Here is a 23548-nt window from a genome sequence, read left to right as displayed (position 1 = left end):
GGCGGCTCCTGCCAAATCTCTCAGGGGGGTTAATTGTTGCGATGATGGCCAAGGTGACCCGTTCAATGGGTAAATTAAAGCTTAAATAATTAACATCTTAAGTCATCTGTCAGTTTGCCCTCACAAATAACTTTGAACATGGAGAGAGACCAGCTCTACCATTAATCATAAAATGAAGTAAAACCTTCACACTAACAATTTAATTCGGTCTTCATCAGATAGCATTTTATTTTAGGTGCAGCAGCTCCAGAATAAAGATCGGCATCTGGGCTGATGTGCAATGAATAAAGAAGTACAATTAAACAATTGGGGAGATACAATAAGTGCAATCACAATTCACAATTTAAAAATTACATTACTTACTTGTAATTTACTTGTTACTTATATGATTTCCCTCCTTTGTAGTTTGGTCGGGTGGCCCTAATTCTTAAGTTGCTAATTTATCCTGATTACACGATTGAGTTGCTCCGAACTGAGGTGATGGTAGTCATGGTGACGAGATCGCGACACCAGGTTACGTGTGACGCAAGCACGTAAGTGCGAGCCCTCCCGGAACCCATTCAGAATGTATTGCAGCGCCTGCAGTTAAAAAAAAAAGAGCCTTAACATGAGAATCTATGAGAGCAATCCGGGCGATTTTCAGTTAAACTGAGAATTTTGACCCCTTGATTTTTTTGCAATATTTATTGTGTTGTGGTTTAATCCGGTTCCTCAGTTCTCACCATTTGCCATGTCCCTGCCTCTAAGAAGCACCCTATAGCATGATGCTGCCACCACCTTGTTTCACTGTAGCTGTTAGGCAGCTGATTTGCACAGGACTTTTGAAGCTCTTTTAGATTGACAGTTTTCTCTTAGTCTTTTTGTTGAACCTCAGTGTATGAACTCAAAAATGCCCTCGACTCAACAAGCACAATTCCATACATACACATTCCAAAATCTTCTTGAAAGCACCCTATACCATGATGCTGCCACCACCTTGTTTCACTGTATCTATTAGGCAGCTGATTTGCACAGGACTTTTGAAGTTCTTTTAGAGTGACCGTTGAGATCTTTCTTACTAGGTCTTCTTGTGGAAGCTCAGTGTATGAACTCAAAAATGTCCTCAACTCTACAAGCACAATTTCATACATTGCTACTGAGGTACACATCACATTTCGAAATCTGCCGTACTAGGTAAGACTTATTAGAGAAAAGGAGAGGCTGTTATAGCCACAAAGGCAGGGTCAATTCCATAGAAATGCCCATTGTTTTGGAATGGAATGTCCAATGTCCAAGCTCATGGTCAGGTGTTCACATACATGTGGGCATATAGCTTCTTTTATTAAGGACATTGTAGAAGTGATTAATATGATTCCCTTTCTTTTTTTATTTATATTTTTTCTTCTCTCCCCCCCCCCAAATTTTTATCCCCCAGTCTAGTCGTGTCCAATTACCCTGAATGTCTCCTCTATACTGATTCGACCCTTCACCGCTGACTGAGGACGCCTCTCAACTGACATGCGCCCCCTCTGGTACACACAGTCAGTACAGACTGCATTTTTCACCCGCACGAGTCGAGTTCCTATAATTGACAGGCACTGTGCATGGAGGGCCACACCCCCATCAGCATTATTCCTCAGCCCCATGCAGGCACCATCAGTCAGCCAGCAGGGGCCGCAGTCGCACCAGTTATGAGAACCTATGATCCGACTTTCTTACCCCTAAGAACAACAGCCGATCGTTGTTCATGCTGCCGCCCAGCCCAGTAGGAAAGGCAGAGCTGAGATTCGATACGATGTATTTGAAACCCCAACTCTGGTGAGCTAGCGTACTTTACCGCTGCGCCACCTGAGCGGCTATGATTCCCTTTCTAAATGCCAAATGGTGTAAGAAAGAGTTGAAGTCAAGTCAATTTAAATGCACAGTTTGTGCATATATTTAGTTTTTATACTAGTAAGACCTGAGAACCAACTATTGCAAATAATTGTCATTAATAATATACTATATACTTTAATCAGTTGGTCAGAAAAATTGGAAAAGCTAGAAATAATAGTATAAATGTAATTTTTAAACTAGAGTTCACATGTCTTTCATGCCATAAAAGAGTCATAATCTGTAATTTTTGTCACGTTATTGTTATAATTTATGGTACATTGTTAAACGTAAGTTTTTATTAAACCTTTTAAACTGTTAACGTTATTACCCACTTAGTTCTAACGACTTTTCGTTCTGAAACTACAAAAAAAGGCAAATTGACAGTCTAATGTTACAGATCAGTGTGCATGTGGAGTTATGCAGTGGCGTAACTAGGAGCTCATGGGCCCCAGTGCAAAAAAACTTGGGCCCCCTCAACATATATATATATGGGTGATTCCTTAATTGGGGGAACTTTTACGTCCCTAAGTTATAAATTTGTGTTAAAAATACTTAGATTTTACAAAAACAATTACAAAAAAAAAACTATTACAAAACAAATATTTTAGGTATTAAAAAGATCATTCATTGCATCACTAAAAAATTACATACCAAAATAATTATGATTTTAATTTTTTATGATGATTTAAACATCAATATTTTGCTACTTTGACCTTGTCCCCAACCCAGACTTTAAAACTTCTCTGCTCTAATAAAATGCTAAAAAGTGATCAATTCATTATAAAAAAATCACAGTATAAGTTTTATAATAACTTAAAAAGAAACAATGTAATTTGTTTTCTTCATATTTGTACAACCTATGCATATTTTTGAGCAATATATTACTGTCTCCAGCATTATCGTCATTACCGCAACAGTGTATGGTTTCTGTAGGGAATCATTTGAAGGTAACACTTGTTTATGTTGTAACCATGGAAACAAAGACTCGCAAGGAAGCACATGCCAGCCATGAGAGAAGATTGACATTTTAATGTCTGGAAATGTGAGTAATTTAATCATGTATTCCTCCTGATCATAGAGTATATTTATTCAGCCTCATTACCATTTACATCAGTATGGCAGTACTTTACCAAAAAAAAAGAAATGTACACATTATTTATATGTATTTAAAGTGCATCTTGTACTAGCTGTTTACTAGCTTTAGCCATGGCCTAGCTAGTTTTTTCTTTAAAAAAGTACAAATTGTCATTACCGCAACACGTCATTACCAACACATAATGACATTTTGCTATGCCACTTCGCAAATAAATATGAAATATTAAAATTCTATATAAGCTCAATTGTAGCCATCATTAAGTCTTTGCTCTAGCATTATCTTGACATAATTAAAACTAAATTATTCCTAATTTTATTTTTCAACAGTTAAGATGGTCAAAAGAGCCCGCAATTGAAGAATCACCCTTATAGCATATACTGTATGTTTAGGCATGTTCATAGGCATGTTTTTGCTATAATACATGCATAATACGTGCAGCCAATGGGGGGCAGTGAGGTAGATGGTTGAGTTCATGTCGTGGAGGGCCCCACCTACCATGGGCCCCAGTGCACCCCCCCCCCCCCCCCCCCCACAGGAGTTACGTTACTAGCACCGCTGTTCAGACGATGTGGTGCTGATGCAATCAGTTCACCAAAACAGACACTAGGTGGCAGAACAGTCCACTGCAGTCACACAGCGCAGTACCGATGACATCATTACTTCTCTAACTAACATCCAAAATCATACAACCCTACTAAACACTACGTAACAACAGTACCCCAACATAGCTGGACTCTTTCCTGGGGCACAATTTAACCAGGTAGTTATAGTGTTCTGAACGGAAGCTCTGACAGGTAGGACGTCAAAATGGATCTGATATTTCTGATTTCTGAATGAGTTTAGCATGTTCTCCCAGTTTCCGCATGGGGTGTCTCACTCCTGGCAAAAACACATCGGCTATTTTCTATGATCTCTATGTGTGATGGAGTAGATTGGTAAGTTTGTGATGACTGCATGTTTATGAATTCTTATAAATCCTGCTTTTTTGACAACTGTAAAAAAGCATGTAACCCATTAGTAGAGGTTTGTTTGTGTTGCAATTCATCAATTGAAATATTTATTTTTAATGTACTGATTAATTGGTACAGTTGTACTTGGATGAGATTAGTGACAGGACTGTTCTGTGCTTAGATGTTTATTTTGAATGAAGCTTTGTGTGAACAAGTCAGTTTATTCCCCAATCCTTATCTATGTTCATATACATATATAAATGGTAAAATGTAATGGGTGGCAGAAAGAAGGATTATTTGATGAATGGCTATGATTACTCCGCAATAGAGTAATGAGCTCAGATGTTAAAGTAGTGTGGACATCTCATGAGGATACCCCCTGGTAAGATAATACTCCCCAGGTGTAGCTGGGGAATTTCTCCAGGACTAGCTGGATTCTTTGGCTTAGAATAGAGATATCTGTGCTGATCTCTGATCTTCTAGGTCTTATGTCACTGTAACCTTTAGACAGGAGATAAGATTAATTTAAGGGACTTAAAAACTATGATCAGAATGGCTGTTTGGGGAATTTCATTGTTATCTTGGAATATGGGAACATGTGCAATGCACAGAAATTATCTGTAACTCTCATGGGATGGATGATTGAAAGATTATTAATCCACCATGTTTAACAGCTGACGTCTCCTAAATTTCTTTAAATGTAAACAGTAGTGCATTCAGGCTTAACTCGAAAGAAAGACAATTTAAAAATACCTTATTAATAACAACCTACGTTATTTATAATTAAACATACATTTATTATTAATAATTAATTAAAAATATTTTATAAAAATGTATAATAACTTTATATAAGATTGTAAAAGTACAGGTTTATTTATTCATATTATATCGTTATATAATTGTGTTTGGTACATGACTGGGGATTTGCTTTTATTCAGCCACAGAAGCATTAATGACGTTGGTATATAGTGTCACAGTTGGCAAAAGTGTTGGATGAGACATTAGAGCTCTATACAGACCAGCTAGGTTTCACACTAAGCTTGCTTTTACTTAATTTAACCCAGGGCTATTGTCATGCATAAAAAGGAACAGGAGTTTTCTTCATTAATGGGCCAGGTAAAAACAAAAGAAACAGACCATTTTTCTTTCTCCACCACACCTTACAGATAGCAATCGTAACCAACTACAGTGGTACCTTGAAACTCGACATCAATTGGTTCTGGGTGTGGCTTCAAGTTTTAAAGGTGTTGAATTTCAAGGGTTTTTTTTCCATAAGGATGTATGGAAAAGCTGTTAATGCGTTCCATGGTCCCGTGGAACTGCATATATTTTAAGGCTAATGTAAAATAATGGGGTTGTTTCTGACACTTATACACTGAAAATAAGACAAATATAATATAAGAAACACTAAAATACAATTGGAAAACAGTTAAATACAATAAAACCTGCTCTTTACCTTTACTTCTCTTTACTTTATTGTTTTCTCAAGCTTCTTAATCATGGAGATGTTTAATTTTTGAATACCGTATTCTGTTTAGTAAAGGCACAATCACATAAGAAGCAGCAAAATAGCTTTAGCGCTGACTGTGTCGTTATTTCCTATGGAGTGTGGCAGTGCACAAAGCTTAGCGTGACTTATTGTACTAAAACGAGTGTGGAATTTTATTAGTGGAGAGAACTTATGAGCAGTAATAACTAAGAGAGGTTTAGTGTTTCTATTCCGTTCTTTTAATACATTAAGTCACATTAAGTTTCTTTTTTTACAATAAGCATTTTAGACTCTCTCGGAAAAGCTGATTCTCACAATTTCTCAGCCCCCAGAGCTATAACACAAGTTTAATAGTGAAACAAGTGAAAATCCAGCTAAACACAGATACATGTGGAGCTTTTAGAGTGAATTTGACGGTTATTCCACACAAATGCAGATTCGTCTCATATTCACACTTTACGCCAAGCGCTAAACAAAGCGACAGTCGCACACGCGTTGAGTTTAAGGGTACAAATTTCTCGATGAAGGCCGGCAAGTTTTAAAGATTTCGAGTTTAGTGGACGTCAAGTTACAAGGTACCACTGTATCAAATTTTTCTGGAATCTGACTAATTTCACTTCAGCATGGAGCTCAAGCTAACATTTGCCATTGTGTATGGGGATTTTACGTTTGTGTATGCACAAATTTGGCTGTTCCCTGCCATATGGTTAAAGAGTGGTGAGGAATACATAGAGTATAGCATGGTCCTTCATTTGTGTTAAAGCTTTTTGTGGGAATGGCTCATGTGAGAGAATGCTTGTGCTATCATGTGGCCCGCCAAGGGCAGCATTGTTGCCGTTGGTGCCCTGTCCAGAGTGTATTGCGCTACAATACAAATAAACCAATAATTTTATTGTTGAAGATATAGTGGTGCAACAGGTAGTGTGAAGACATGGCAACCTAATCCATAAACAACTTGACAGACAGTTGTTTTTATATTTTATGTCTGAAAAAGAGGATTGTCAATTTAATGTTCACTATGTGCTTCAGCACTTGGAGGTGAAATTCTGTGTGCTTTAATGTTTTTACCTGACAATAACTAGCAAAGTTTGCAAAGTTAGTGGGTCAGAAATATGACACACTGACTAGTATTCTATGATAGAGCCATGTGTAAAAACACTGATCTTTAGGGTGGCATATTCTACAGCTAATGTAAATTTAATTAATAATCAAAGTAATAATTTGCTGTTTCATTTCTGTTCTGTTAGAAGTTTATTGTGTTTTAATTTATGTTGTAAAACAGTGTTCACCATTTGCATATTTGGACTATTTGCATAATTTGACCACAACTGTACCCAAAAGCATGTGTAATCTAGGGTGGTGTTTCTTTTTTTGGAACACCTAACAGACACATTTAGAGTACATTTACTGTTAAAATGCAGCCCTAGGTTTCGTGTCTATAAATGTTTAAGGACATGAACTTCCCTAATTTGCAGGGAGGGGCTGCCTTTGTGGTTTTGGGCAGTGGTGTTGTGAGAATGATTGTTCAGCATTAAATAGAGGGTGTACCTAGCATTCATAGGTACACATGTAAACCAACATCTGGCTTTAGATACCGAAGTCTTTACCATCCACTGGAACTGTGAACTGTAAACCTGGAAAGACTGGAAACAACCATCAGGTACTGACACATTATACACAGTTTTAAAATGCTACATTTGAGGAAATATGATTAAAATCACTAGTATGCAGTTTGTTGTTTGCTTACAATTGCATAAATGTATTTTTTTAACAGAATCATAAAAGAATGCTATGTATGTTATTTACTGCTACATGTTCAAATTAATCTTTGTATTGTTTACATTGTATTTTAAAACATATATATTATACAGTAGAATAGAATAGAGTAGAACAGAATCTTTATTGTCACTATACACAGGTACAATTACGTTTTGTATGGCATCTCTCTAACAGAGGTAGTAGCAGCAGTATAGAAAAAATAGTTGCAGTAAAACTCACATACATGCTTAAAAATAAAAACATTTACACTCTGCATAAGTAATGCTGCATATTATGTGCATGAAAAAACTTTTATACTTTTATACTTTTATAACTTTTATAGTATGTAATGAACATTTTCTTTTGGGATATGGTAAACAAAATCAGTCCAAATCGACTCAAAAATAACACAAAGATCATTAAACTGGCAATATCTTTATTAAAGTAAACCAAAATAAATGATTGATTGGTGAATTAATGGGCATTTATATCCATTCAATATTAAATAAAAAAGTTAGGTGGTCTGAACACTTTTGAAATTCAGTGTATGTGGCTGTATCATATGCTTGCAGAAAGTATTTTAAAATGTATTTGATGTGCAACATACACTTAATAAGTTACTGTATTTAAATAAAAAAGACAATAAAACCAATCATGTCATGCTATTTTAATGCACATTTTTATGTCTGTTGTCTGTAGGTTTTAAACATACAGTGTGGTCAGATGCACGTGTCAAGTTAATGACGTTTTATTAATGTTAAACTTCACACAGAGAGTAACTGAACTTGAGGCTTGAGACACGTGCGCTGGATGTTCCTGTCACAAAATACATGAAGAAATGAACTTCCTCTATTTATAGGGATGGGCTGCATTTGTGGTTTGAGGCAGTGGTGGAATAAGAAGAGTTGTAAAGATTTTAGTCAGGGGCATTTGTATATAAGCAAATGCTGTATCTACATCTGGTTTCAAATACTGAAAGCTTACTTATCCACAGTACTCTCTCTCTCTCTCTCTCTCTCTATAATAAACAACAACAAGCGTTTTAAAATAGTTATTCAATTGTTTTTAGTAAAAATTAACTTGGACCTGTTTTACAACAAAAAACCTATTATTTAAACCATCTATAATTTGATAGGTGATACAGTTACACATTAATAAAAAAAATATTAATTTTTCTATATATTATTTAATACTGAAAACACTAAGTGCTCGGGTAGCACTGCAGTCTGCTATGCCAGCCCACTATCACTGAAATTCAGTTTCAAATCTCAGCAGTGCCACAGACTGATGGGCATCTACACAGACTACACAGATGATTGGGGGCAGCACGGTGGCTCGGTGGGTAGCACTGTGGCCTCACAGCAAGAAGGTCCTGGGTTTGATCCCCAGGTGAGGCCGTCTGGGTCCTTTCTGTGTGGAGTTTGCACGTTCTCCCCATGTCTGTCATGAATGTAACCAAAGTGTAAAACATGATGGCCAAAGCCCTGTGATGGACTGACACCCTGTCCAGGGTATTTCTGCCTTTTGCCCACCGCAACCCTGACCAGGATAAAGCAGTTGTTGAAACTGAAATGCATGCTAAAAACATGCAAATTTTTTCTTAATAGTGAAACTACGTTGTGAGTTTTGCCACACGTCACTGACTTCTCTAAACTGGCCCTAAGTGTTAGTGATGAGTAAAAAAAAATCAAAAAATGAGTAAAAGTGTGTAATGCTCTGTGATTGACTGGAACCCTGTACAGGATGAATTCCTGTCGTGGTCCCAGTGTTTCCAGTTGCCACTAGACCCACAGAAATCTTTAAAATGTAAAATCCCTATTTACAGTAGTTGAAACATGCTTAGAGCTATCTACCATAAATTCATTCATTCATTCATCCATTCATTTATTTATAGTCTGTTTTACCACCACTTTATCCTGGTCAGGGTTGTGATGGGTCTAATTTATCAGGTGAAAGGTAGCAAAGACCCTGGACAGGTTGCCAGTTCAACACAGAGCACACACACACACACATTTGCACATTTACAGTTTCAGCATTTATCCACAGCGACTTACATTATACAGTCTAAGCAATTGAGGGTTAAGGGCCTTGCTCAAGGGCCCAACAGTGGCAACCTGGCCGTGGTGGGGTTGAACCAGCAACCTTCTGCTTACTAATCCAGTACCTTAACTGCTAGGCTACAACTGCCAAACTCAAACTTAGGGCAGTTTTAGGAGGTCCAATTGGCCTGTGGGAGGAAACTGGAGCACCCAGAGGACTCCACACAGAAAGGACCCTGTCCGGGGAATCGAATCCAGGTCCTTTATGCTGTAAGGTGACAGTGCTACCCACTGCGCCACTGTGCTGCCCGACCATAAATTAGTTCCACTCATTTTCTTATCCAGTCCTTTTAAGCATTTATACTATTGCTACTGCTGGCTACAGCCCACCTAAACCATTTTTTTCCCTGTCAGATGGACTGCTTATGTAACTCTATTGTGCAATGCACCACGATTCTGCATTTCACACGCCACAGCCTGTCGTAGTAGCAAAACACTGTTCGTCCTCCGAATGATTGAAACTAGGTGGACCTGGTTTCATCTCTCTGTGAGTCCTCCACACCTCGACCCCCACCTCACGTATGTGTTTTCTCAGTATCACACATTCTCACTCGGTCGTGACAGAACATCTGCCATGCGTGAATAGTTTCAGTGTTATTACAGTCTAACATTATCAGATTACACAGCCTTATATTTAAGGCAATGATTTAAACAGCAGTTATATAAATTACTTACCAATATACTAAAATAGTTTTTGGTAATATAGGGAGGAATGTAGTAAGCTATCTAAGTATTGGGTGTTTATTTTAGTTCTTGGGTGGCTCAGCAGTGTTACATGGAAGAACCCTAACATGACAAGCCAGGTTTGAGTCTCAGCAGTGCCAATGGCCTGGTCTGGCCATCTGCATGAACAAAGTGGTTGTGTCTGAGAAAGAGAAGGCTTGAGAGTCATCTCCTTGCATCTGCAACAGTGATCCCTGTGGTTTTCCCCTGAAGCACAAAACGTGCCAGTAGGCATATTTGTTATATCTACAGTGGTACCTTGTAACTCGATGTCCCCTAAACTCAAAATCTTTGAAACTCGACGCCCTTTATCGAGAAATTTGTACCCTTAAACTCGATATTTTACTTAACTTGATGTGTGTGCAACTGCCTTTTTGTTCAGTGCTTGGCTTGAGCGGCGCAGTAAAACATCATCAAAGTGTGAATATGAGACAAATCTGCATTTGTGTGAAATACCCATCAAATTCACTCTGAAAGTGTCGACATGTATCTGTGCTTAGCTGTATTTTCCTCCTGTTTTACTTTTAAACTTGTGTTATAGCTTGAGGTTCTGAGAAATTGTGAGTCTAAAATGTGTATCGTTAAAAAAAAAGCTTAATGTGACTTAATGTATTAAAAAAAACAACATAGAAACACTAAACCTCTCTTAATTATTACTGCTCATAAGTTCTCTTGACTAATGAAATTCCTCGCTCGCTGTTTTAGTACAATAAGTCACGTTAGGCTTTGTGCACCACCACACTCTATAGGAAATAACGGCACAGCCGCAGCACAAAAGCGCTCATGTGCAGGTTCGATTGTATTTTTATATTGATTTTTAAATGTTTTGCAATTGTATTACAGTGTTTTTATATTATATTTGTGTTATTTTTAGTGTACAAGTGCCAAAAACAACCCCATTATTTTACATAAGCCTTAAATATATGCAGTTCCACGGGACCATGGAATGCATTAACAGGTTTCCCATACATCCTTATGGGAAAAAATACCTTGAAACTCGACGCCACTCCCAGAACCAATTGACATCGAGTTTCAAGGTACCACTGTATATAAAACTTATAACTTGATGTGAGTGTGTTAGAAAAAGGTGAGAGTGTAATGTCCAACGTTTGATTGGAACACAGAGTTTCAGCTTAGGGTTTTTAATCATGTAGGTCTTTACAATTTGGCATTGTACTGTTAAGGTGTAAAGTGTTAAAGATTAGAATTTTCACGCTAGTAGGTACATGGTGATCTACAGCAGCAGATCGTATTTTTAACCCTGTAACTATAGTATACTAAGAAGCTAGTTAATTAGCACAAGAGTCTACCATGTTTTCATTTGTGAGCAGTAATGATTGTGGTGGAGTGAGGTGATCTGTGTTTTTCAAAAAAAAATTTTCTAGTGTTATGATACTCTTATTTTGATTTACAGATATTTCTGCTTTATTAGTAATAGTTAGAATAATTAAGTATCGACTAGTGCACCTTCAAGTTCAATTGACCAGTAACCGTCAGATTCACTCTGAGTGTCCACATGTATCTGTGTTTAGCTGGATTCTACTCCTGTTTCACTTTTAAACTTGTATTATACATCTTTATGATTTGGCATTGTACTGTTAAGGTGTTAAAGATTAGAATTTTTACACTAGTAGGTACATGGTGAACTACAGCGTTTTTAACCCTGTAACTATAGTATACTAAGAAGCTAGTTAATTAGCACAAGAGTCAACTATGTTGACTCAGATATTTTTTCCTTAGTGTTATGATACTCTTGCTTTGATTTACTGAATAATAATTAAGTATCGACTAGTGCGTCTTTAAGGTCAATTGACCAGTAAATATAAACTGATCTGTCACCTAAATTACTGGACTAATCTTAAGTGTTTCAATTGTACCTTGACTTTGATGTGGTTTTCTTTTGGTTTCAATGTTTCTTAATCTACACCACATCATGTTCAATCTGTTTAATCTGTTGCTCTTTTGATAGGCATTGTATTGAATTTAGGTCTCTGATAAGTTGCCGTTTATGTAATGTGTCTATCATTTCCATTTCATTCTCCAGTCACCTTTTCTGTCTTTCCATCTCTCGCGTTCTCTTCACAAACTCAGAGAGGAAGCAAGTAGCCCACTTCCTATCGTCATGGTAACAGCATGAGAATGTTAGTACGAGGGAGAGAGAGAAGCGAAAAGGGAGGGATAGAAAAAGCGAACAAGTAAGAGAACTGCATTAGAAAACAAGCTCAGTCTCCAGGGCCATCTGAAAGGTAGGTAACAGAGGCTTTTAGGAGGGGATTTTGGGCTTGACATTTTGCCGCTATGGATAGACATTGACCTTGCAGGACAAGGCAACGGCAGTGATGTCGCACATGTGATGTTTGCTTCAATATTGCAGTGTTGTCTTTTACCAAGGTGTCCCCTGACTTTAATAATACAACTTATGTATGCCCTTCTCTGCTTGATCTTCTCTACTGCTTGCGTAATGTTGATGACAGGCAGTGCATTTGGTTCATGAATGTACTGGTGTTCATCACTTTCATTAGGCATGCATGTTTATTCAAATACGTCATGCTTCATTGATGTGTCGCAGCCCGTTTAGAAAGATACGTTAATGTTGTGATGGCACCGTCTGGCAACAGCATACATTTTACTAGATACACATGAGGGGTGAATTGTGTATTATTGGTTAAATTATTTATCACCTCTTTGCAGGTGATTTAAGGATAAATAATTACAAAACAATTTAAATATGCAGTACTCGGCTTCCTACAAGTATAAGAGATCCCTGCTGATGAACAAAATATGTATATCTGCAGATTATGATTTGGGTTAAATTTCCTTTTGCAGAAGTATAGTTGCCAACATTGGTCATAGTGGAGCTTTTAGTGGCAGCTTCAATTCTCAGCTCTGGTAACTGTCTGTTTGGAGTTTGACATGTTTTGCCTGGGTCTGTGTTGAGTTTGCTCAGAGTAATTTTGGTTCCTTCCCACCTTACAACACCTTAAAACATGACAGTTGGTAAACTGGCTACTCTGAATTCTTCTTAGGTATGAGTCAGTGATGTCCTTTGATAAACTGAGCCCATAATATTCCCGGTATAAGCTTTGCTCATGGTTAAGCAGTAATGAATATATAAATGAATGAATTACTAAACTAAATCCTACTCTTTCATAAAAAGCATTTCGTCAACGTAATAGTGTGCATCTATTTGACGTGGCTCAAACCAATGTTTACTGCAGTTGGTTTCATAACTGTATGAATATTAATGGAATGTCCAATGTTTATTCTTTTTGACCTAAGTATGTTTCATTTATTCTTGCCTTTTCTAATATTGCTTCCAGTATTTAAGTGCATCCAGTATCGATTGTAAAAAGTGCAAAGTTTTACTTTCTACGTTTGAAAATATCAGATATGCACAGTACAGCATTTTGGAGACTTTTGTCATATATATTGTAATAAGGCAATGTAAATAATAAATTGTATTTTTTCCTTTTTTATTTTTATCAGCTGCTTTATCCTAGTCACTGTGTGCAACACAGGAATACCCTAGACAGGGCACCAGTCCATTACAGGGCTTCGACCACCCCCAAGACGCCCAGCCGTGTGATAGAGCCACTGAGATTTGAAACCTGGATCTCAGCAGTGGTGGGCTAGCTGTGCCACCCAAGCAAAATAAATAAAAATAATTAAAATAATAATAGTAAAAAAACTATTTTGAAAAAAAAAATAATAATAAAAATAATCTAGGACAAAAAAAAAGCAAAAAATGATGTAGGAAAATGACATGAGGTTGCATGTTACTTGTTGCAAACATAAATATACCATTTTATGCAAATACAAATTTAAATGCATTGCACATACCGTATTTGTTGAATTTACCATACTGGAAAAAAAAACCTATATTTACTATAGAATGTGCCATTTGCACATGGCCCATTTCCAGATTTTTAATGTTACATTTTGCAAATGAACAGTATTTTTGCATGAACTCATGCAAAAGTTTGTGGAGAATATGTTTATTTAATCCAAAACATGGGATTTGATCCGATATTCTTATCATGTCTAGACCCTGTAGTGCTCTACAACCAAAGAGAACACTATTTAAAATTTAACCCCAGAAGGTAATGTAAAAAATGTTTAAGATAAAGATAAAGTTTAATATACTTACTCCCAATTAAAACATACACATAAAACTAGCCAGTGTTTTCCCCCCCCAATTTTCTCTCCTAATCTAAACGTATCCAATTACCCTGATTGCGTTATGCAACCCCTCGTTGTTCATGTAGGCGCTCAGCCCAGCGATTCTATGTATTCGAAATCCCAGCGTATTTTACCGCTGCGCCACCTGATGCGCCTAGCCAGTGTTTTTTGATTGGTTGAAGTTGTTTTAAATGCCTTCTTATTTTAGACTCATTCTACTCATTCCAATAAGGTTTTTTTGGAACATGCACTTGTGTCCCAAGCACATTTCTGTCCAATCGTTGAAATGTCTTTGTTAGTAAATGTCACTTTATTTAATAAAACAAGTAGCTAATCAAGCTACCAGACATAAGAAAGTAGAATAGTCACATCAGTTTTAGTAACTACACTTAGTTACATTGACTGTCAAACTAACGGAACCAATCTATTGAAGGCCCAATACAATTTTGACTTGAGGGACCTGGACATGACAGTAGAATAGACATATGTCTTCACACTGACGTATTTAATTTAATTTGTTTATGTGACGCTCAATTCCTGCAGGTGAAAGTATGAGCAAATTGAACAATTTTTAGACAGCCCTATGAGACAGTCCAATGGTTATCAGCACATTGTCATTGTCATGTTTTAGACAATGTTATTAATTTCTTCTTATTATACAAACATTTGGCTTCAGCTTTTAAATAATCCACGATTGCTTGTGGTTTTGGAAGCACGCACTGTATATCCACAGTTGATATTCATTTGTGGTCTGTTCTAACTGCATGTTAGGATAAAAAGGTAACTGTTGCCATGGTGAACACCCACTTGTGTATCAAACAGAGATTCAGATAGACTAATATCTATTTTCTTTTCTCTCTCTCTTAACTTGTTTTAATACATTTTTATTCATTTTTGTTGTTGCTACAGGATTGTTGTATTTCTCATGGTGCACTGAAACATAATCCTGAAGAACTGATGGAATCCTTCTGCATTTAATGAAGAAAGCTTTTCTGCAAAAGTATCAAAAACAAGCTTCTGCAAGAAGACATGGAGCGCACAACTTTATTTGCTCCATCTCAGACTTGGAAAGGCCCCAACGTTTCAACATTTTCCTCTGAGTGGGATGACTCCTTGAACTCCTACCTTCTGGCACCTGATGTTATCAAACCCCCACCACAATTTCAGGATCCAGTGGAACCCTGCCAGTCACCACCAACCAGCTCCAGTGCAATTAGAAGAAGAGATAAAGCAACGGTTAGGACAGGTACCAAGCCAAAGGATCGCAAAAGCAGACCTGCCAGCGCCGTCGAGCCCCACAAACGTTCACTGTCCCTTTCCACGGCCGTGAACTCCAACCCAGTTGGAACACGGCGTCGGTGTGAGAGCTATGCTCTGTCATATTCCAGCAGCAGCTCGGACGACAGTGGCAGTGATAGCACCTCTGTAAAGAAAGGAGATCACATTCCTGGTGCAGTGCCTCAGCGCAGGGCTCGCAGCATCGTTTTGAAAAAGGCAAAAAGGAAACCATCACCACCTGTACGGACAGTGTCTTTGAACAGACTTGCAGATTCGAAGCTTCCAGAACGCAGAACACAAAGCCTGTACATTCCCAATGATGGTCAGAGTGCCATGCTCCTTCCTGACCTTATTCCATCAAGTCAAAAGAAAGCTGGTGATTCAGAGTTGACCACAATCAGCTCTGAAGCACCAGAAAAGGTTCCAGTGAATCAGCCCCATTTCAGTCACAGATCGCAAAAAGACTTAAGGTTTGTTGATCCATGCAAGTCTAGCACAAGCTCCTCTGGAGAAACTCCTGGAAATGAAGCTACAAAAGTCTCTAGTAATTCCGACTGCAATAACTCCCCATCGTCCTCTCGATCGTCTCCCTCTCAACGCTCCATCTCGTCCCCTACCAAACCACCAGGTTCAGCCTCTCCCTCCAGTGGTTACTCAAGCCAGTGCGAGACACCCACTCAGTCAACCTCTATTACAACCGGACCTTCTTCACTTGGCTGCAGGATGCGTCAAAAACCTCCTAGTGCCAGGAACTGCAGATCAAGATTATCCCTGCAGTTACCAGAAATGCAAGCTTCTAGCTCTAATCCTGAACCCTCCACTGACCTGCCAAAACCGAATCGTCGTTATTCCGATGCCTCAAGACCTAAGCAGAGACTGAGCAACAGCATACTGGCAATGCCTATGGTGACTCTGGAAGACCTGAACAATGTGCGCTTACGTTCAGTCAGTAGTTCTGAACTGGACTCTGCAGCAGGAATGGTCTCTGGGGTCATCGAGGAGGAGAACGAACAAGATGCTAGCTCGGTTGCATCTCAGAACAGTCCAAAAACTAAACCCCCAGTTGCACCCAAGCCAGCTAAACGGCCAACTAATGCTCTCCCAGCAACTGATTTTGGCACAGCTACTGCTACAGATCCACTGGTACGAAATCCAAATTACAAACAAGAAAGCATTTACTCAACGGTAAACAAAATCAAGTCTACCATTGTTCTTCCTGCCAGAAGTGACCATGAGCAAGGGAAGGAGCATATAAAGGAGACCAGACGCTCACAATTCCAGTGCGGTACTGGGGTGGTTACAAATGTTCAGACCTTCAACACTGCCACTGATGGAAACCCATGTGAATCACATAAGACTAGAAAAGCACAAGGTCCCCCAGTTTCAAAAAGACCAAACATGGTCTATTTATGTGATAACACTAGACTGAAGAAGTCCGACAAGCATATCCAGTCACCTCACAGTTCTCAACAAGAATACCATGTGACAGTGTATGGGCTTATTCCAACAAATGTACATGCTGGTGACAATAAACAAACAAATGCATCCAATATACCTGGTAAGTTATTTGTAATAAAGATGTTGTCGTACAACAAAATCAGTTTTTATATAAATTTGTACGCTTCCAAGTATTTAAAAAGCATTTGACCTGTTATCAGTAGATTGCAACTCCATTGCTTTTTAAAGTTAGAACTTGGAGGGAGCATAATTGTCCCTGTTCTCTGTGGTGGGGTTCCGTTCATTCGTATAATTTGTAGGCTTACGCTTATGCATTTTCTCCACTTGTTCTCCCTTTTAGCGCGTCCAATTTCCCGATTGCATCATGCTTCCTCTACACCAATGCTGATCCCCGCTCTGATTGAGGAGAACAAAGCTAACCCATGCCCCCTCCGACACGTGGGTAGCAGCCGTATGCATTTTGTCACCTACTCTTTGACAAGTGCAATGTGGATCAGCACTGTGTACGGAGAGACACACCCTGACAGCACTCTTTTCCCCCGTCTCTCTGCAGGCGCCATCAATCAGCTGGCAGAGGTCGTAATTGCATTAGTTATGAGAGAGACCCTATCCGGCTTAATATCCCACCCCTATCTGAACAACAGGCCAATCGTTGTTCATGTGGCTGCTCAGCCCAGACGGCAGGCAGAGCTGAGACTCGATACAATGTATTTGAGATCCCAGCTCTGGTTTTCAAACGTGTGTTTTAGCGTGTGAGTGGCCAGATAGCATTCTTTGAACTGCAGTTTGGAAAAAGGTAATAACGTAGTAGGTAATGGAATTGTAGGGATGGAATTCTAGGGCAGTTGTAGCCTAGTGGTTAAGGGTCTTGACTACTAATCGAAAGGATGCTGGTTCAAACCTCACCACTGCCAGGTTGCCACCCTTGAGAAAGGCCCTTAATTCTCAATTGCTTAGACAATATACTGTCACAGTACCGTAAGTCGCTTTGGATAAAAGCGTCTGCTAAATGCAAAAATAGGAAATAGAAATGTAGTAGGTGAGAATGGGCGATGACTACAGTGAAGCTTGGATGAAACTATTGGTTTGGTTAGCTAGCTGATCCTCATTGGGTAATGAAAATGTATTTTTACTAATTTATTTTATTTTTTCTGTATCAGATCATGAATGGTATGATAAAGAGGAGGGGCAAATGCCAGACATTGGTGCATTACAGTTGGTAAATGAAGAGGATGAGGTTTTTCTTCAGCAGCCAGAACCTCACACAACAGAAGACTTGTTCACCATCATTCACAGGTATGCTTTAAAAAGATTTTGTCTTGATCATTTACATTTCTAATTCTTTCCTTAATTACTATAAATACATTTACAAACCCAAATCAGAAACAGTTGTGACAGTATGGAAAATGCAAATAAAATAAAAACACAGAGTTTCTTACATTTACTTTGACTTTTATTTGATTGCAGACAGGATGAACCTGAGGTATTTCATGTTTTATCTGCTCAACTTCATTTCATTTATTAATAAACCTTCATTTTTGCATTTCAGGCCTGCAACACATTCCAAAAAAAGTTGGGACGGGGGCAATTTAGGGCTAGTAATGAAGTGAAAAAACTAAATAATGATGCGATTTTAAACAGGTGATGTCAACAGGTGATTGTAATCATGGTTTGGTACAAAAGCAGCATTCAGGACAGGCTGAGTCTTTGATGAGCAAAGATGATTAGAGGATCTCCAGTTTGTCAACAAATGCATAATAAAATGATTGAAATGTTTACAAACAATGAACCTTAAAGAAAGATTGGAAGGGACTTGCATATCTCTCCCTCAACAGTGCATAATATTATTAAACCGTTCAAGGAATCGGGAGGAATTTCAGTGCGTAAAGGCCAAGGGCGCAAGCTTAAGCCTCAGACGGCACTGTATCAAGAACCACCACTCAACAATAGCTGATATAACCACATGGGTGAGGGATTACTTTGGCAAACCTTTGTCAAGCACTACAATACAGAGTTACATGCACAAATGCCACTTAAACCTTTACTGTGCAAAAAAGAAGCCTTATGTTAACCATATCCAGAAGCGGCTTCGACTTCTCTGTGCTCGGAGGCATCTAGGATGGACCATCGCACAGTGGAAACGTGTATTGTGGTCAGATGAATCAGCATTTCAGGTCTTTTTTTGGAAAAAATGGACGCCGTGTGCTCCGGACCAAAGACGAAAAGGACCATCCAGACTGTTATCAGCAACAAGTCCAAAAGCCAGGGTCTGTCATGGTATATGGCTGTGTCAGTGCCCTTGGCAAAGGTAAGTAACACTTCTGTGATGGCAGCATTAATGCAGAAAAGTACATTGAGATCTTAGAGCAACATATGCTGCCTTCAAGACGTCATCTTTTCCAGGGACGTCCATGCATTTTTCAATAAGAAAATGCAAAACCACATGCTGCACACATTACAAAGGCATGACTGCGGAAGAAGAGGGTACGGGTACTGGACTGGCCTGCCTGCAGTCCTGACCTGTCCCCAATAGAGAATTTTGAAAGGAAAATGTGACAACGACGACCGCGTACTGTTGCACATCTTAAGACGTGTTTGCAGGAAGAATGGGACAAAATAAAAGCTGAAGCACTAAATCACTTGGTATCCTCAGTGCCAAAACGTCTATTAAGTGTGGTGAAAAGGAATAGCCTTTGGTAAATGCTTTACCGTCCCAACTTTGTTTAAAATGTGTTGCAGGCCTGAAATGCAGGAATGGATGTTTATTAATAAATGAAATGAAGTTGAGCAGATAAAACATGAAATATCTCAGATTCATCCTGTCTGCAATCAAATAAAAGTCAAAGTAAATGTAAGAAACTCTGTGTTTTTTTATTATTTGCATTTTTCATGCTGTCCCAACTTTTTCTGATTTGGGGTTGTACATTTAACACTTATTTAATTATTTTTTAGGTCTAAAAGAAGACTTTTCGGTCGGAAAGACTCTTTCGATAACAAGCAAAGTGACTTTGGTACTCAAACACTTGGTGATGTTTCTACGACTGGTTCCCAAAACGACAACTTCATGGCTCTTCTGAGGAGGACAAGAAGTGCTAAGGCCAGCTGTGGGAGTCGAATCTCAGCCACAGAGCTTTTGAGGAGCTCAAAACCTGCAGCTCCTGGAGCTGCGGAGTTAACCAGTTACAAAAAACACAACATGATGCAGTCACATTGTCCATGAGCTGTTGCTTTCGATGTTGTTTTAGCTTTAAAATTATTTTACATTATTGCTTGTTTAAACTTGTGAACAGTTAACTTGTAAATATCTTATGCTTTTTCAGTTGTCAGTTTAATATTTTTAACAAATTAATCTATTGTTTTAACAAGTTCGGTAACTAAATAAAAAGATTAAAATGCGTTATATGAATAAATCATGTAAAAGAAATTTATATTATGTAAATTGCAAAAAAATACTTGTTAAAATGAATGCAGCAGAAGCTAGTTTTCATCTAAATGTTAGTTATACTTTGTTATACCATTAGTTGTCTTGGAACTAGTTGTCTTCTACACTAAGTGAATGTAATATTTAGTAAAACAGAATAATTATGTTGTACTTTCCTGACACATATTAAAAGAATTTAATTTATATCCATATCTGACCATTGATCATATCTAGACAAAATGCTTGTAACATCTTGAATAATATGCAATATATGGAGACAAAATGTTTACACATATACACTGACACTGATTATCTCTTCATCACATTAGTGGGTGGGATATATTAGACAGCAAGTGAACATTTTATCCTCAAAGTTGATGTGTTAGAAGCAGGAAAAATGGACAAGCGTAAGGATTTGAACGAGTTTGACAAGGGCCAAATTGTGATGGCTAGACGACTACGTCAGAGCATCTCCAAAACTGCAGATCTGGTGGGGTGTTCCCAGTCTGCAGTGGTCAGTATCTATCAAAAGTGGTCCAAGGAAGGAACAGTGGTAAACCGGCAACAGGGTCATGGGTGGCCAAGACTCATTGATGCACGTGAGGAGTGAAGGCTGGCCTTTGTGGTCCTACCTAAGCATTGTTGCAGACCATGGTATTCCCTGATGGCTGTGGCCTCTTTCAGCAGGATAATACGCCCTGGCACAAAGCAAAAATTGTTCAGGAATGGTTTGAGGAGCACAAAAGCAAGTTTGAGGTGTTGATTTGGCCTCCAAATTCGCTAGATCTCAATCCAATCGAGCATCTGTGGGATGTGCTGGACAAGCAAGTCCGATCCATGGAGACCCCACCTCACAACTTACAGGAGTTAAAGGATCTGCTGGGTCAGGGCTATTTTTGGCAGCAAAAGGGGGCCCAACACACTATTAGGAAGGTGGTCATAATGTTATGCCTCATCAGGGTATACATGGGGGCCAACATCTGAGACCACTTATGGACATGCTTTGACATAATTGTTATTTCAGACTTTTGGTCCTCTGTATATGGATTAAAATGTGATCTTTGAAGTCATATAAACAACTGTGTATAATGACTAAACTTACAACACATATATAATTGCACAAGAGATTTTAATTTTCTTTTTATTAAATACTTATTGTTCATTTACAGTCCAAGTGTAAAAATAATCGACAGAACCTCATTTGTTGTCAGTGTTTTCAGTAACTGCTGATCAGACTTACAATAGTGAGAAGGTATTTCAGACGACTGTGGAATTCCTGGCATGAATAGCCCACATTAGATCTTGCTGCTACTTCTCAGTTAGGTTAATGTCTGGACTCTGTTGTGTAACTGTAAACTGTAAAAACTGTTGTGTTTTGGCTTTTAAGTGTTTTGTATTTTTCGGTTATCTAGCTTCTAATAAGCCTCAGGTTGTCATGACTAATATATGCCAGTACATTTCCCAATCAGGACTGTTATTGATAAATTACTTATAACAATACAGACATAAAAAGAACATTTATGTTTTATAATAGTATAAAAAATAATGCAAATATCCAGAGCATTCAGACTATTTGCAACTGTAGCTATTCCATATTAAATGAATATGCTGTAGCAGTTGAAGCAAATGGACCAGTCGTTTGGATAAGAGAGAGCTTGCAACAATAATAGGAGGGAATTATTGTAATCTTTAGGTCACTCAGACTAATCTGTTGTGCTGTCATACACTTGATACAGCTAGACTGATTATGTGGATTGCATGTATCACCACCTTCAAAACACTTTATTATGTTGTTAATTTTAAAGCTATATGATGATTTATAATGATAATGAAATATGTGGATTAAGGAGGACTATACAGTTCTTCCATTACAACATAAGACATGGTAAGTGCATATGACTAATGTAGTAATATTATTTTATATAATCAAATTAAATTTATTAAATTATTAAATAAAACTTATTAAATAATCATTATTTAATTATTTAATGTATTAAATATTAATTAAACATTTGTCATATATTTGTTCTTTTTACTTATTTAAATTTCCTTTTTTAACACAACAATCTACAAGCAAAAAAACACACACATACACACACACACACACACAGCCTTACTATAGCCTGTAGTTTAACTTAAGTAAGGCAGTTTTAAACTGTGTGCATTTTTATCTTTGTCTGTTCTGGTAATTACACATTAATTTTTCAACGATTAAAAAAAAGTACTTTTTTTTTTGCATGTTTCGTTAGCTAAGGCAGAATGTGTTTGTCTGTTTATACACTGATCAGCCATAACATTAAAACCACCTCCTTGGTTCAACACTCAATGTCCATTTTATCAGCTCCACTTAACATATAGAAGCACTTTGTAGTTTACAATTACTGACTGTAGTCCATCTGTTTCCCTTTCATGCTGTTCTTCAATGGTCAGGACACTCCCAGGAACACCACAGAGCAGGTATTATTTAGGTGGTGGATCATTCTCAGCACTGTAGTGACAATGACATGGTGTGTTAGTGTGTGTTGTGCTGGTATGAGTGGATAAGACACAGCAGCGCTACTGGAGTTTTTTAAACCCTCACTGTCACTGCTGGACTAAGAATCGTCCTCCAACCAAAAGTGTCTAGCCAACAGCGCTCCATGGGCAGCGTCCTGTGACCACTGATGAAGGTCTAGAAGATGACCAAGTCAAACAGCAGCAATACATGAGTGATCAGCTCTGTCTTTACATCTACAAGGTGGACCAACTAGGTAGGAGTGTCTAATAGAGTGGACAGTGAGTGGACACGGTATTTAAAAACTCCAGCAGCGCTGCTGTGTCTGATCCACTCATACCAGCACAACACACACTGACACACCACCACCATGTCAGTGTTACTGCAGTGCTGAGAATCATCCACCACCTAAATAATACTTACTCTGTGGTGGTCCTGTGGGGGTCCTGACCATTTAAGAACAGGGTGAAAAGTATGTAGAGAATTAGATGGACTACAGTCGGTAACTGTAGAACTACAAAGTGCTTCTATATGGTAAGTGGAGCTGATAAAATGGACAGTGAGTGTAGAAACAAGGAGGTTGTTTTAAAGTTTTGGCTGATCAGTGTACGTTCGCTGATGAACCAATTTTTTTTGTACTTGCTGAACCATTTTTACAGGACCAAGAGCTAATGACAGATAAAACTTTGAGACATAGAGCATCATCTGTCTAACATTAGGTGATGGGAATCTATGATGCTGCAGATCTA

The 23548-nt window shown here is 38.2% G+C and overlaps 1 protein-coding gene across 1 annotated transcript; it reads left to right on the top strand.

The window, feature by feature from the left end:
* Positions 1-15130: 15130 nt before the first annotated feature.
* Positions 15131-20478, top strand: si:ch73-362m14.2 (NHS-like protein 2). Its single transcript, XM_063011778.1, has 3 exons — positions 15131-16984; positions 18045-18180; positions 19837-20478. The coding sequence occupies exons 1-3, from the start codon at positions 15178-15180 to the stop codon at positions 20102-20104; spliced, it is 2211 nt and encodes a 736-aa protein (XP_062867848.1). The 5' UTR covers positions 15131-15177; the 3' UTR covers positions 20105-20478.
* The last annotated feature ends 3070 nt before the right edge of the window (positions 20479-23548 follow it).

This window comes from Trichomycterus rosablanca, chromosome 16 (genome assembly GCF_030014385.1).
Source record: "Trichomycterus rosablanca isolate fTriRos1 chromosome 16, fTriRos1.hap1, whole genome shotgun sequence".
Classification (NCBI taxonomy): Eukaryota; Metazoa; Chordata; class Actinopteri; order Siluriformes; family Trichomycteridae; genus Trichomycterus; species Trichomycterus rosablanca.
The sequence above is the reverse complement of the archived record's forward strand: the minus strand, read 5'-3'. Positions and strand labels throughout refer to the sequence as shown.

What these genes read in the sequence shown, in the direction of transcription:
- si:ch73-362m14.2 (XM_063011778.1), top strand. Translation starts at nt 15,178, where the DNA reads ATGGAGCGCACAACTTTATTTGCTCCATCTCAGACTTGGAAAGGCCCC. An exon ending in AAATGCATCCAATATACCTG is followed by an intron (nt 16,985 to 18,044) that starts GTAAGTTATTTG and finishes TTTCTGTATCAG; the next exon opens with ATCATGAATGGTATGATAAA. An exon ending in TTGTTCACCATCATTCACAG is followed by an intron (nt 18,181 to 19,836) that starts GTATGCTTTAAA and finishes ATTATTTTTTAG; the next exon opens with GTCTAAAAGAAGACTTTTCG.